The following is a 16,067-nucleotide window of genomic DNA, read 5'->3' on the forward strand; positions in this document are numbered from 1 at the left end:
TAGGTGACCTTAGGCTAGTCACACTCTCTCAGCCCCACCTACCTCACAGGGTGTCTGTAGTGGGGAGGGGAAGGTGATTGTAAGCAGTTTGATTATTCCTTAAGTGGCAGAGGAAGTTGGCATATAAAAACCAACTCTTCTTGTTCTTCTTCTTAATGAAGATTTCAGTTACATCAAATCATAGCCTATCTTTCTTGCATCCAATCCTAAACCTGTTTGACTTCAGTGGGGGAAGGGTAACTTAACACCAAGGAAAACTGGGATCCAAAGGCAATCACGCCTTTTGGAAATTTCGCCTGATCTCCACTTCTGGCTGCAGCTCATGAAACTTGGTTCTCTCCAGATTGCCCTGGGGGATCCTCTTAATTTCTAGAATGGGTTCTTGGAGTTCAGAAAAGGAGCTGGAATGGCTCCAAGTGAAGTTTCTTGACTGTATTCTATGTATTTAGAATGTGGATGTTCATAACCATAGTACAATGCCAGCTGTTAAAATCCAATGGGAATATAGAAAATTTCTTCATATCATACATTCGGATAGCAAAGGTGTCACTCCATCTGCAGATTATCTGTCTGTCTATCTATCTATCTATCTATCTATCTATCTATCTATCTATCTATCTATCTATCTATCTATCTATCACTTTACTTTAATGATACTATTCATAAGACCAATGTCACACTAAGATAAAAAATTAAAGAAAAATAAAAATAGCTAGCCAGATAACCCATAAGAAAATTAGTATCTTTTTTAAAAAATCTTGATTGACTGGGAAATATCTATCTGTATATCTAGTACTGCTCATACAGCTATAGCCTTGAGCAGGAAAAAAATGAATAAAATATCTTACTCAGAGTGATAATGCACCAGAGGTTTTGCCTTGGATTTGCCGCTCAACAGATGCCCATTTTCCCCATCTGAATTCTCAAAACTCAAAAATAATCCCCCACGCAGGATTTTGAGAATTCGGATGGGGAAAATGGGCATCTGTTGAGCCGCAAATCCAAGGCAAAACCTTCCATGCATAAAGGGCCTCAGTGTTATTCTTTTGTATTTAATTGTTGCCCATACAAATTTTGCCACAGGCAGAGTAACAGCATCATTTATATCTGATTATATAATAGCCTCATCACCTGGACCTGAGTACCACCAGATGCCTCGTTGGACATTTCTATATTTTTAAATTAAAGAGTAATTAAATTGGTCCTCAGCTCATCAAATATGGGACACTCCATGATCCCATGTTCGACAGTTTCGACTTTGTCATGCAAGCATCTACAAGTTCTACTTGAGTATGGCAGTTTTTTTATACCTGCCCTCCAAACCCACCGAAGGAAGGGCATTCATTCTTGCCAAAGTAAAAGCTCTTCTGAGATTTGGTATTCTCAGGCAGTAGAAATACTTCAGCATTTGCATTGGAAGGGCAGCACCCAGAAAGTATACCCAGCAACCACGAGCCCTAACAAATGTACTGTTGGAGTCCAATTTATTTACTCGCATTTATCTGGAGATATCTAAATATGCAGATCAGGACCACACAGAAAGAAAACAGATACTTCTGCAAAGTAGGCCTCCCCCAGGTTTTCAGAAAAATCTGAAACTAAAAAGTATACACTGGGGGGTTTAATCCCTCCCAAAACAAGAGTGTTGTCTGCACAGGCAATGTTCCTACCTCCTCCTCCTATATTGAGGGGCATGGTGGAAGGGAAGGAGGAGGAGGAAGATCAAACCTGGGATCTTCTTCAAGCAAAGGTGGAGCTCTACCAGTGATGTAGCTCCTCCTTAGAATCATAGAGTTGGGAGGGGCCACCAGGGTCATCTAGTCCAACCCCCTGCACAATGCAGGAAATTCCAAACTACCCCACACACACACACCAGTGACCCATACTCCATACCCAGAAGATGGCCTAGGTGCCCTCCCTCTCATGATCTGCCTAAGGTCATAGAATCAGCATTGCTGACAGATGGCCATCCAGCCTCTGCTTAAAAACCTCTAGGGAAGGAGAGCTTACCACCTCCCGAGAAAGCCTGTTCCACTGAGGAACCACTCTAACTGTTAGAAAATTCTTCCTAATGTCTAGACGGAAACTCTTTTGATTTAATTACAACCTGCTGGTTCTGGTCCGACCTTCTAGGTCCTGGGACCTCCTTCAAGCAAAGGTGGAGCTTTACCACTGATGTAGCTCCTCCGTGTACCGGAAAACAACAACCCGGAGAAATGGAGGAGACTTGTGTCGATTCTGCCACCAACTTACAGACAAGACATTTGGTTGAACACAGCATATTCCCTATTTCTATGTGCAATTTTGGCATTCAGAGGACAATGTGAGATAAAAATAAGGCCAAGGGGGTTCTTCGGGGAATCTGTAGTTATAGCAGTAGTGCTTCAAATGAGACCGGGAGCGAAACAGCCATGCATAAAAGACCTATGGCACTATATTCAGCTGAGGTCCACCCCCACCCACTCAAAAAAATTCTCCAGGAATTTCCTGATCCAGACTGGGCAACCCTCGGCATGAGGATAAAGGGATACAGGATCCATCTTACCATGGTGTAGCTGTGAGCCACCTTCATAAGCTCTATGCACCCTTGAGCGTCTGCAAAAGCCCGGATTCCCAAGCAGTTGGAGGGATGTAAAAGCTTCATGAGGAAATGGCAACACACTTCAACTACTTGAGGGAGCTGAAGGAGACAAGCAGCTGCCAGGAGGTTTTCAATGGTGTCTTCTTTAAGCTCCAAGCAACCTGTGGAAGAGAGGAAGGGACACATGCAAATGGCACTTCTTCACAGGGGTTTGCACACCTTTAAACAAAAACAGATGGAAGAAGAAGAAGAGTTGGGTTTTATATTCCAATTTTCTCTACCTTTTCAAGAGAATCAAACTGGCTTACAATTGCCTTCCCTTCCTCTCCCCACAACAGACTACCTTGAGAGGTAGGTGGGGCTGAGAGAGCTTGAAGAGACTGGCCCAAGGTCACCCAGCAGGCTTCATGTGTAGGTGTGGGGAAAACAACCCAGTTCACCAGATTAGAGTCTACTGCTCTTAACCACTACACCATGCTGGCTCTCTAATGAGATTTGGGGAAATGTTCAACCATTTTGATAGACGGGTAAAAAATAAACATAATTATTTAGCAGACACTAAGCAGTTCTCACTAGGAAAGGTATGGGGAATTTCCTTCTCCCATCCCAAAATGGGTTTAAATTGTGGGAGGAAAGATACTGGCTGGATATTGGGGGGGGGGGGATTTTACAGTAAGTGTTGTTCAACAGTGGAATCAGCTTCCTAGGGAGGTGGTGAGCTCCCCCTCACTGGCAGTCTTCAAGCAGAGGCAGGACAAGCACTTGTCAGGGATGCTTTAGGCTGATCCTGCATTGAGCAGGGGGTTGGACTAGATGGCCTGTATGGCCCCATCCAACTCTATGAATCTATGATCCCTTCATTTCCCAATTAAATTTCAAATTTCAATACCTTTATTGGCATACCCATTTCCCAATTAAGCTTTCTGATTAGCCTTCCTTTATTAGACATGGGTCCTCTAAAACAGTGTTTCTGTACATCCAACCCACCACAATATTGCAGAATTTGGCATACAAGGTTACCCAAAGGTACGTTGCATTGTGTTATGAAACAAATTTAATGTCTGAAGTTTGGAGATCTATTCCCATGAGATCTATATTTTGTATTTTGCTTTCTCTGTTGGCGGGGAACTAGGGGAAATGTGTTGAATGAAACACACAGATTTCCTTGTGCAGCAGTAAACAAAACAAATCTGCGGAGATCCTAATATCAGAAATGTTAGCGATGCATTTAAGGTGTTACACCAGGGGTGTCAAACAGAAGCCCCGGGGGCCTGATCCGGCCCAGTTCACCTGGAGAAAATGGCCACTTTGGCAATTGGATTCTATGTCATTGAAGTCCTTCCCCTCCCCAAACCCTGCCCTCTTCAGCCTCTGCCCCCAAATCCTCCCACTGGTGGTGAAGTAGGCATAACTCGTGATTTCACCTTCCTGTATTTCTTTAATAAATGAAAATTAACCAAATGAACAGGGTCAAGCTGCTTGCAAACAGATCAAAGAAAAAATGGTTCATTGCTAGGGTTGCCAACTTCCAAATGGTAAGGAACTTAGTAATGGAGCGAAACATACAACAAGGTGCAAAAGTACAAACTTTATGTGCTACCAAGATTCCTATTAATTACAAGGTGTCTAAACATATATGGCACCATAAAGACAAAGAAAACCAAGGAAGTCCAGGGTTGCTACATAGAGGCAATGGTAAACTGCCTCTGAACCTCTCTTGTTTTGAAAACATCATGCGGGTCACCATAGGTTGGCTGTGGCTTGACGGCACTTTCCACCACCACCAGTTCTTTATGAAATAGATTGTACGAAAGTTATTTCCAGTGAGAGATGCAGCGGCAATGAACAGCTCCAGCAATTAGTATGTTGTTCTTGGTCCCTGTCCATTTGGATGATAACAAATGGATGTATAAAAGGGAGTGTTAACTATAGGCTAACTATAGGTAGGCAGTTCTATGACAGAACCTGCAGACGGGGAGAGAATGTACCAACAGCTGGGATCACGGCAGAGGAAACGGAATACAAAGACATTGCATCTGGAAGGCATGAGACAGACGCGAAATGGAAATGCCTTCATTTTGTGCTACCGTCAGTATTTCTCCAAAACATCAAGGCAACAGGCATCGGAAGCTCTGATAGGTAATTACACATTCTGCTCAGACCAAGGCTTGAAATGGTCGCCTGCAAGCATCCTTCGGCTATAATTGGCCATCTTGCTTTCAGACAAGCGCTCCGTCAAACTATAGCATGCACGGATTGGAAAATCAGAGACTCGGCAGCGACTTGTCAATATTTTCTGCTATTAAAACGGCAAAGGAAAAGACGAAATGACAGATGACTTGCAACCTCCTCCTCTTCATCATTCAGTAAACCCCTCTTTGTGCAGCATATCTGGGCACATCAGTCCATTATCCAGGAAATCTAGATTACGGCCTCTGCTCTGAACCACACTTGTAAATGGAGCATCTATGCGTGCACAAACTACACTTATTTATTTATTTATTTATTTATTTAACATTTGTAGAACATAAGAAAGGCCATGCTGGATCAGACCAAGGCCCATCAAGTTCAGAAGTCTGTCCACACAGTGGCCAACCAGGTGCGTCAAGGAAGCCCACAAACAAGACAACTGCAGCAGCACCATCCTGCCCGTGTTCCACTGCACCCAAAATAATAGGCATGCCTCTCTGATCCTGGAGAGAATAGGGATGCATCATGACCAGTATCCATAGGAAAAGCCCTGCTGGATCAGACCAAGGCCCATCAAGTCCAGCAGTCTGTTCACACAGTGGCCAAACAGGTTTGGTAAAGTTTGGGTCAGGGAGTCCAATTTTAGGGGCAAAGCCTCCTTCCCAACCCAGATCTCCAGGTCCTACCTGGTGTTTGGCAACCCTAGTAAGACAAGACATATTCTGAAGGATGTTACCTCCAAATCCTCCTATAGCTTTTGTCCCGATGGATCTACTTTAACTTTATATCCTTTTGGTAGTATGCAACCAATTACAAGTTTTATCAAGTCTAACCAACAGATGAAACCTTAGACTATCATTCTGTAAGACTTTTATCACAATCAATAAATGTTTACAACAAAAGCATAAAACGAATGTTCAGCAGACCTTTATGGTATATATATTAAAGCTCCATTACTAGCAAATTTTGTAGCTATTGATTGTGCAAAAAAAGTTAAATCTTTATTATGTGCTCCCATCATGAATACCAATTTTATTCATTTGTGTCACCTTGATAAGAACAGAATATAAAATTTCATTATCAATGCAATCTTGTATAGAGTTATTCCAGTTTGAGCTCACTGAAAGACAAGAGTAACTCTGCACATGACTGTACTGTTAGTATTTTAGTTTGTCTTAGTGGACAGTTTTTAAAGGAATAGAATGTACTTGTAACATTAGCCAATGCCCAATACCCAACTGATAAAGTGGTCAAAGAAACACTTGGATTCAGATAACCTGTTCAGCAATGGCCCCTTTCCAATATGCTTCAGTGTGCACAAGAAGGAAAAAGAGGAAGAGGAGGAGGAGAGGAAGAGGAAGTTCGTTTTTATATGATGACTTTCTCTACCTTTTTAGAAGAATCAAACTGGCTTACAATCTCCTTCTCTTCCTCTCCCCACAACAGACACCTTGTGAGGTAGGTGGGGCTGAAAGAATTCAGAGAGAACTGTGTCTAGCCCAAGGTCACCCAGCTGCCTTCATGCTTAAGAGTGGGGAAACCAACCTGGTTCACCAGATTAGAGTCCACTGCTCTTAACCACTACACCACACTAGCTAGATGTTCTGATCCGCACACAAAAATGTTTTTTATATAACAAGCTGGCTGTTAGCAGTTCTGCATCTCCAAAGGACAGTAAAAAAAAAAAAAACATATTTAAAACTAGCCAGTCTTGGACTACTGATTTAGAAGACTAAGTAATTGGTATTCTAGGGGAAAGAAGCATAAATTGCAGCAATATGTTATTTATGCATTTGCATAATACATATCATTTGAATTAAACTGGCAGTTCTAATGAAACTGTAATTTCATTTACGTTGTAATGAAACCTCCGTATCGAGTTTACATAATAAAACAACATATAGTAATCCCATTATAACAAGGGAATGTTTTAACAAATATCTTAATATTCAATTAAACACTTAATGGTATGGAAAGAAATTCAATTAACGCCAACATTACAATATATACGTATATGCTTTGTTCAGACAAAACCTGGAATACTTTATTCTCTGCATACGAAGGTTTAATTCGTTTTGTGGAGGGCACTGCTTGGTCACAGAAGCGTTCCCATTTCCTTGTCGAAAACTGTGTTGCAGTTTCAAGGTTTAATTTTCGACTCCTGATTCTCCTATAAGGACAGCATACTTTATTTAAGCCATAACCTTATCGGTTCAGTCCAGAGCATGACATTCTGTTGGTAACCATGGGAGTTTGTGGAAACCTCATTTATTGTGAAAGCCCCTGGTGAGCACAGCTCATTTTTTTATGTCATCTCAGGACACTAATGAGTATTAAGGAGCTACAGTAGGTACCTGTTATAATATAATGTCTTAAAGTGTCTCAGCGCCATTCAAAAGAAAATGAAAGAAAGAAAGCCAGTCCTTGGGAACAGGGGTCAGTGGTGAAGTAGAGAAGAAGCAAGAGATGATGGAAGGAAGGAGAAATCTTTCGCCTACCTCCCATTTCCCTTTCCAAATTACCTGCCCCCAATCCCATCCCCCTATGGGATTTTTGCCCATGTATTGGAAGCGCTGCAGGTGGTGGTGAGGGAACAGCTAGATTAAGAACCTATAAGAACATAAGAAAGGCCCTGCTGGATCAGACCAAGGGCCATCAAGTCCAGTAGTCTGTTCACACAGTGGCCAACCAGGTGCCTCTAGGAAGCCCACAAGCAAGACAACTGCCTGTGTTCCAAAACACCTAATATAATAGGCATGCTCCTCTGATCCTGGAGAGAATAGGTATGTATCATGACTAGTAGCCATTTTGACTAGTAGCCATGGATAGCCCTCTCCTCCATGAACACGTCCACTCCCCTCTTAAAGCCTTCCAAGTTGGCAGCCATCACCACATCCTGGGGCAGGGAGTTCCACAATTTAACTATGCATTGTGTGAAGAAATTCTTGCCTTTATCTGTTTTGAATCTCTCACCCTCTAGCTTCAGCAGATGACCCCGCATTCTAGTATTATGAGAGACGGAGAAAGTTTCTCCCAGTCCACTCTCTCCACACCATGGATAATTTTAAAGACCTCTATCATGTCTCCCCTTAACTGCCTTCTCTTTGGAGAAGGAAAATGGTGAGTAGGTAAAGAGTTAAGCAGCCCCCAGATGCTTCTTTTCCACTCTGTATTCCTGTTTCCTAGAGGAGAAAGAGGCGTCGGATCACTTCTGTACATTCATATTTGTTGCCCTTAATAGAAAAAGTTTTTTAAAATAATAATAATAATAATAATAAAAGGCTATTCACTACTAGCAGAAACAAATCATGTTTGATTTTAAATAACCTATTAAAGCACAGCAACAGAATTTAAGAATATTAATGTGTACAGTGCTACAAACGTGTTTTTTTTTTTTAAATCATGCCATGCCTGCTAGAGATGCCAGGTCCCCCCTGGCCACCAGCAGAGGATGGGAAGTTAGGGTTGCCACATCCAGGTTGTGAAACTCATGGAGATTTGGGGATGGAGCCTGGGGAGGACAGGGACCTCAGTGGGGTATAGGGTTGCTAACCTCCAGGTACTAGCTGGAGATCTCCTGATATAGTCTCCAGGCGACAGAGATCAGTTCCCCTGGAGAAAATGGCCACTATGGCAACTGAACTCTATGGCATTGAAGCCCTCCCCAAACCCCGCCCTCCTCAGGCTCCACCCCCAAAACCTCCTACCAGTGGCAAAGGGGGACCTGGCAATGCTGTAGAGTCCACCCTCCAAAGCATCCATTTTCTCCAGCGGAACTGATCTCTGCAGTCTGGAGATGAGCTGTCATTCCAGGGGACCACAGAATCCAACCTGGAGGCTGTCATCCTTAATGCCTGCTCTTGGATCTTGGTCTCTCAACTGCTGCTCCTTTCCCCAATATTTGAGGAGCTAAATGGTCAGTCATGAGAAGAAGAAAGTTGTATGTTTTCCTGATATATATATGAAGAAGGTTGTATGTAGTCCCGATAGATGATAGATGGATAGATGGCTAGATGGATAGTTAGATAGATAGATAGATAGATAGATAGATAGATAGATAGATAGATAGATAGATAGATAGATAGATAGATAGATAGATAGATAGATAGATAATTTGATGGTCTTTTATGCATGGGAGTTCAATTGCCAAAACGGCAGCCATTTTCTCTAGGGGAACTTATTGCTATTGGCTGGAGTGCAGTTGTAATAACAGGAGATCCCCAGCTACCACCTCCCATATAGGTAAAGGTAGTCCCCTGTGCAAGCACCGGGTCATTCCTGACCCATGGGGTGACGTCACATCCCGACGTTTCCTAGGCAGACTTACAAGGTGGTTTGCCAGTGCCTTCCCCAGTCATCTTCCCTTTACCCCCAGCAAGCTGGGTACTCATTTTACTGACCTCATAAGGATGGAAGGCTGAGCCAACCATGAGCCGGCTACCTGAAACCAACTTCCTTCGGGATCGAACTCAGGTCATGAGCAGAGCTTGGACTGCAGTACTGCAACTTACCACTCTGCGCCATGGGGCTCCTTACCACCTATTCATAGGGTTGCCATAAGTCAGAAGCAACTTGACAGCACACACACACACATACACACATGGCATGAAGAAGCAAGTTGTTCACCACATCGGGCACATTTGCATGGTGTCCTTTGACCTAAGAACCATATTAGGAAAAATTCTGAAATCCTTTATTAGCCTTTAGCATTGATTTTTTTTAAAAAATTAAACTTTTTTCAACATTTTCCCCCTGGGCACAAAGGTGCAATTATTTTGGTAACACCCCTGACATGAATGAGAATTTTCATCATTTTTTGTTTGTTTGTTTGAGCAGCAGCTGTGAGTATGGGCATGCACCCAAAAAAATGTCGGTATTTTTTGGATTCGGGTATAATAGGATGTACCTTGGTCTTTACTGAGACATGCCTTCCCAATATGAGCATGACAGCGTAACATCACTTTTTAAATGGAAGGGGGAATTCAAAGCAGTGTATGTATGAGAGTGCTTTTGCTGCCTGGCAAGGGAACTCGCTCCAGTCCAACAAGCAGGAGACAGCTGTCTAATTATACTGGGATTATACAATTATGCATTGCAAGGCTGTCTTTCATTTGTAGAGAGCATGTACATATTGAGCCGGTGCTCTTGAGTCAAAAGAGTAGCTAACTCAAACACTAAAGGGATCAATGGTATCATTCCCTCGCACAGAACAGGTGGGTACATTGTAAAATGTCTTCCCAATAGGAATTCTCCCAGGAATATCCTATTCCAGTCTAAGCTGACCATATTGTAGAATGGCCCTTGCATAGTCCTTTCATGCATTTTCCATCGTAGCCTCCTGTTTTTTTGTTTTTTTTGTTTGTTTGTTTTTAGGGTGGGGCAGATACACACTGGATATGCATTCGGGTAGGCAATACAGTTACACTACCAGTGCGGAGCAATAGATTGCAAGATGTATTGAGCATGTATGTATGTATGATATAGATGTATGATATAGATATAGAGAGAGAAAGAGAGAGAGGGATACACACACAAACATAAATATAAGACAATTCAAATATTATATATTTGATATAATAAATAAGGAGCCCCGTGGCACAGAGTGGTAAGCTGCAGTACTGCAGTCCAAGCTCTGCTCACGACCTGAGTTCGATCCTGATGGAAGTTGGTTTCAGGTAGCCGGCTCAAGGTTGACTCAGCCTTCCATCCTGCCAAGGTCAGTAAAATGAGTACCCAGCTTGCTGGAGGTAAAGTGAAGATGACTGGGGAAGGCACTGGCAAACCACCCCATAAACATAGTCTGCCTAGTAAACGTCGCCCCCATCCCAGTGCCGGAATACCATGGGAACGCCTCCTGGGATGCCGGGACCCCCCGGAGACACTTCTCGGGACGCCGGCGTGGCCTTTGCCACCGTTCAGACAATGGCAGAAGGCTCCGTCGGCATCCCAGGCTTGCTCTGCCGTGGCAGCATCCCATGACTGGCATCCGGGATTCCCGCCAGTGTTCAGGCCGCTAATGGTGGCACAGGGTGTCCAGACACCAGCACAGTGCCTTCCTGGCCTCCTAAGGGCTTTCACCCTGGAGGCTCAGGAATGCACTGTAATTCTATTATATATGAGTATGTGAACACATGAAGCTGTCTTATACTGAATCAGACCCTTGGTCCATCAAAGTCATTGTTGTCTACTCAGACCAGCGGCAGCTCTCCAGGGTCTCAGGCAGAGGTCTTTCATCTGAAAGCCAGCATGGTATAGTTGTTGAGAGCGGTGGACTTTAATCTGGAGAACCGGATTTGATTCCCCGCTCCTCCACATGAGCAGCAGACGCTAATCTGGTGAACTGGGTTGGTTTCCCTACTTCTACACATGAAGCCAGCTGGGAGACCTTGGGCTAGTCACAGCTCTCTCCACCCCACCTACCCCACAGGGTGTCTGTTGTGGCGAGGGGAAGGGAGAGTGATTGTAAGCTGGTTTGATTCTCCCTGAAGTGGTAGAGAAAGTCAGCATGTAAAAACCAACTCTTCTTCTTCATCATCACCTCCTACTTGATCCTTTTAACTGGAGATGCCGGGGATTGAACCTGGGACCTTCTGCGTGCAAAACAGAGGCTCTTCCAGTGAGCCAAAGCCCCTTCCCGTAAACACCAGAAACAGAAAACTTGCAAACATTTTCAGAATCCTTAACATCCACTACCGAAGATAGTTTCAGTGGGTAGCCATGTTGATCTGCAGTACCCTAAAAATCTTGTTGGTTTCTAAGGTGCTACTGGACTCAAATCTAGCTATTTACTATTGAGGATTACTAGGGTTGCCAGCTCTGGGTTGGGAAATACCTGGCATTTAGGGGGTGGAGCCTGAGGAGGGTTGGGTTTGGAGAGGGAAGAGACTTCAATGTCATAGAGTCCAATTGTCAAAGTGGCCATTTTCTCCAGGGGAACTGATCTCTGTTATTGGAGATCAGTTGTAATAGCAGGAGATCTCCAGCCACCACCTAGAGCCTGGCAACCCTAGGGATTACACAGATTTAAAATTTTGAATAACATGACTTATGTTTAAAGAAAGATGAGCAAATGAACCAGTCTAAATGCCATTCGCTGGCAAAACTATTTTAATGCATGACAGTACCTGTATATGCAAACTGAACAAGGTCCCACAGCGCACTGGGGTCAATGCCTTCCATTTTGATTTCCTCTTGCTTGGCTTCACAAACGTCACTCGTAAACATGGCAGCAAAGTAGTCAGAAACCGAACTAAGAACAAGTCTGCCAAAAGGGGGGAAAACAGAGAATAATGTACATGCTCATTCATGTATTACATTTTATATAACTGCTGAACATTCCTACCCTAATGTGCTAGCAGTGTGCTGCAGTAGCTTTAATCAGTTTTTAGGTCTGCAATCTCATACATGCACACACATGACACTGGAATAGCTGGCCATTTGTGTTAGGGAAATGTACTCTTTAGATTAGGTTTTTCTCTTTCAATCAACTGCAACAAGAATGTGAACACATTCTACCTTAGGGTTACCAGGTCCCTCTTCGCCACCAGCAGGAGGATTTTGGGGTGGAGCCTGAGGAGGGAGGGGTTTGGGGAGAGGAGTGACTACAATTTTTACTTTTTGAAATGTACTTATTGGGAGGATTGATTCCAAAGGAGAGATCTGCAGAAACATCTGTCTCCATTGCAGTCCATGTGGAGAGTGTGCTACAAAGCACAATGGTTGTTGAGGGAGAAGGAGGAGAGGTCAGAGGGCAGCTCCCAGGTTCAGACAAAGAGTGGAACATCCCGTTCAAGAGTTAACACTTGTACACATACAGCCCATTCCTGAGGATTGGGCTGGAAGTGTAGTGGAGGTGGTGTGACCCCGCCACTAGCGTAAGAGCCTTCTTATCACGGAATAAGAGGCACTTACACTGGCACAGTGGGAGACCTACATTTTTGGGACCCTGAAGCTTGAACTGTTATGGGGGCCCCTTCGCAACCAGCAGCAATAGGACAACATCCAACAAGGTCTGAGTAGACAATACTGACTTTGATGGACCAAGGGTCTGATTCAGTATAAGGCAGCTTCATGTATTCATGTGACCCTGCTTAGCTTTTGAGATCTGATAAGATCAGGCTAGCCTGGGGCCATCCAGGCAGGGCAGGTCTAGCACTACTGGGCTTTTTACATTCAGAGGTCGGGACGTTTCCGAAACATACATAATAATATGCATATTTTGCTCAGGGTTGTTTCTGAATAATCACTAACCAGCCGAAAGCATTTCCTACTTTAACAGATGCCACATATTTTATATTTAACCAGGTGAATAGTGGGGGTCGCAATTAATCTTCATTCTGAGAGACGATACCATACTAAATCCTAGTTCTGCCTCAGAAGCATTGAGGATTGAAAAGGGAAACAAAGATGTTTGGTGATTCACTGCATAGGTTCCTTTCTTTATCTCAGAGGGCTGCAGTGGTGGGAAATCTTGGCTCTGAAGCATGCTGACCTATTCAACGGAAAGGTCGGTTGTCTCCTGCATGTCATTTCCTTTTTCTTTTCTTTTTTTACAAGTTTAGCCATTTCTATATGAATAAATTACTGAACTGAGTTTCCTCTAGGAAATGCCATATACAGTACTTCATACCGCACAAAGATGATCCATCAATTCAGAAATGGTTTGGATATAAGCATAAGTAGTAAACTGGGGATCCCCCCCCCCACAATCTAGCATTTAATTACAATTTCTGTTTCCACATGCATTTCCGTTTGTTATTGCGTTCAAACTGATCATTCATTTGGCTGTGTAGAAGGCTAAACAGCTGGGACATTACTACAACTCCTAATTGTTCTAAGTGAAATTCTCTAGAAAGCAAAACACTTTTTTCCCCTGCTTTCTTTTTTTCCCTATTCTGTGAAACCACTGGATGTCAAAACATGTTAAGAGAAGTGAGGGAGGGACTGTGGCTCAGTGGGAGAGCATCTGCTTGGCATGCAGAAGGTCCCAGGTTCAATCCCCAGCGTCTCCAGTTAAAGGGACTAGGCAAGGAGGTGATGTGAAAGACCTCTGCCTGAGACTCTGGAGAGTCTCTGCTGGTCTGAGTAGACAATATTGACTTTGATGGACCAAGGGTCTGATTCAATATAAGGCAGCTTCATGTGTTCACGTGCTCAAGTGCTCTGAATTTCCCTTTACCCAATTTCAGCAATCTGTTTCTTTTCATCTCATTAGGAATTCAGAGCCTGTTTCGAATCAATTCTGTTTTCATCATAGAGAAGTTTGAAGACAAGAAGGGCAGGAAGGGAGGTCCTGTGAAATTTCAGAATCTGCTCAAATGGTAATTAGCAGCGCGTTCCAGGCTGAATTGCCTCACATGTATTTTTTTGAGTTTTTCATGCTGAACCGTCACTCAGGAAGTGACTGCAAAGCCGACGCATACCTGCTTCACATCTCTTAAGAGTCCCTTTAATGCAACCTTCTGTGTTTGCTCTGCCCCCCCCCGCCTCAAAGAATCCCCTCAAGGAGGCATCCAAAAGCACTGCCACACGTTAGCTATGCTAATGGCTAATGGCCAATGGTTGCTAATGACTATGTAAACAGGAACGATGGAGCAGGCTAGTGTGTGTGTGTGGAGTAGAATTTCTCCTTTTGCATTGGGACCGTGAATAGACATTTTGAAGGTCACGTTTTTAAAAAGAGCTTTGAGCGAGCATCAAAATTGACCCTGCATAAATGGCCTTAGAAAACATGGGTGATAATGGAAATTAGGGCCCCTGTGGCAAAATGCCATGTTCAGTTTACAAGGGGCATAGCCTACTTCTGCTAGTGCAGACAAATATTACTTGCACTTCTGGGTCTGTTCTATCCAATTTAATTGCTCTCAGGGAGTGGGGGGATAAGCAGCAGCTTGATATGTAAACCATTGTGCATTCTATCCTATTGGGGGGAGGTAGGGCTGCCAACCTCCAGGTAGTATGTAGGAAATAGGCACCTCTGTGCTAGTACCTTAAGTTTTGAAAATCAGCACAGATGCGAAGGAAATGAACAAAGTGCAAACATTTATATAAATAGCTACACAAATACACAACTGAACAAGAACTAGTCATTCAGACAAACATCGTAATAGACATGGACAGTCAAGTGCAAACATCAGTAGTCCAATTTTCATGTGAGAAGGTGTTTCCATGAAGGTTCCCACGAAGTGGAGCTGCAGAAAGGCGGGGATACGGCCGTTTCGATTTCTTATGTTAATCTCTTCTTCAGTCCCCCAATATCTGGTCACTTTCAAAAGCTCGTTCCTTCTCTATTTCAACTGCTATTAATGTTGCTATTCTTTAATTAAGGATAGTCAGCATGTTCGATGCAGGGATACAAAGGTGTAGCAGTCTATTAGGATGTTTGTCTGAATAACTAGTTCTTGTTTAGTTGTGTATTTGTGTAGCTATTTATATAAATGTTTGCACTTTGTTAATTTCCTTTGCATCTGTGCTGATTTCCAAACCTCCAGGTAGTAGCTGAAGATCTGCTATTACAATGAATCTCCGACAGATAGAGATCAATTCACCTGGAGAAAATGTCCAATGTTAATTGCATGCTGTCTAGTCCCTGGGCAGAGCTGCTAAGAGCAGTGGTAAAATCGACAAGCCCCCCTCCACCTAGGGTTGCCAGCCTCCAGGTGGCAGCTGGAGATCTCCTGCTATTACAACTAATCTCCAGGCGACAGATCCGTCCCCCTGGAGAAAATGGCCACTTTGACAGTTGGACTCGATGGCATTGAAGTCCCTCCCCTCCCCAAACCCCTCCTGCCTCATGCTTCACCCCCCAAATCTCCAGATATTTCTCAACCCTGAGTTAGTTAGGGAGGTGACTAGGGGGTTTCTTTTTTTGGGGGGGGGGCTTGCATGCTGGTTAAGGGGAGAAATGTGAAGGGCTGCTCCATCTTCTGCCCAAATTCTATTGTGGCTGCAAAGAAGAGCAATAAAAACAGCAAGCGCCTTCTTAACCGATGAAGCAAATTGGAAAAGCACCAGCAGAGGCTTCCCCCGACACTCTGCCAAGGTTTAAAGCTTAACTAATTCTGTCGAAAGCTTTCACGGTCAGAGTTCATTAGTTCTTGCAGGTTATCCGGGCTGTGTGACCGTGGTCTTGGTATTTTCTTTCCTGACGTTTCGCCAGCAGCTGTGGCAGGCATCTTCAGAGGAGTAACGCTGAAGGACAGTGTCTCTCAGTGGCAAGTGTGTAGGAAGAGTAATATATAGTCTATATATAATATATAGAAAGGGGTTGGGTTTGAGCTGAATCATTGTCCTGCAA

The 16,067-nt window shown here is 43.6% G+C and overlaps 1 protein-coding gene across 1 annotated transcript in view; it reads right to left on the reverse strand.

Annotated features, from left to right (window-relative positions):
- Positions 1-16,067, reverse strand: part of KLHL1 (kelch like family member 1) — a 136,576-nt gene that overhangs the window by 87,894 nt on the left and 32,615 nt on the right. The window contains exons 3-4 of the mRNA XM_056861830.1: positions 11,896-12,032; positions 2,546-2,742 (exon numbers count right to left, since the gene is read on the reverse strand). Coding sequence (XP_056717808.1) covers positions 2,546-2,742; positions 11,896-12,032 — 334 coding nt within the window. The remainder of the gene's footprint in view (positions 1-2,545; positions 2,743-11,895; positions 12,033-16,067) is intronic.

Source organism: Euleptes europaea, chromosome 16, assembly GCF_029931775.1.
Source record: "Euleptes europaea isolate rEulEur1 chromosome 16, rEulEur1.hap1, whole genome shotgun sequence".
In the NCBI taxonomy this organism is placed as follows: Eukaryota; Metazoa; Chordata; class Lepidosauria; order Squamata; family Sphaerodactylidae; genus Euleptes; species Euleptes europaea.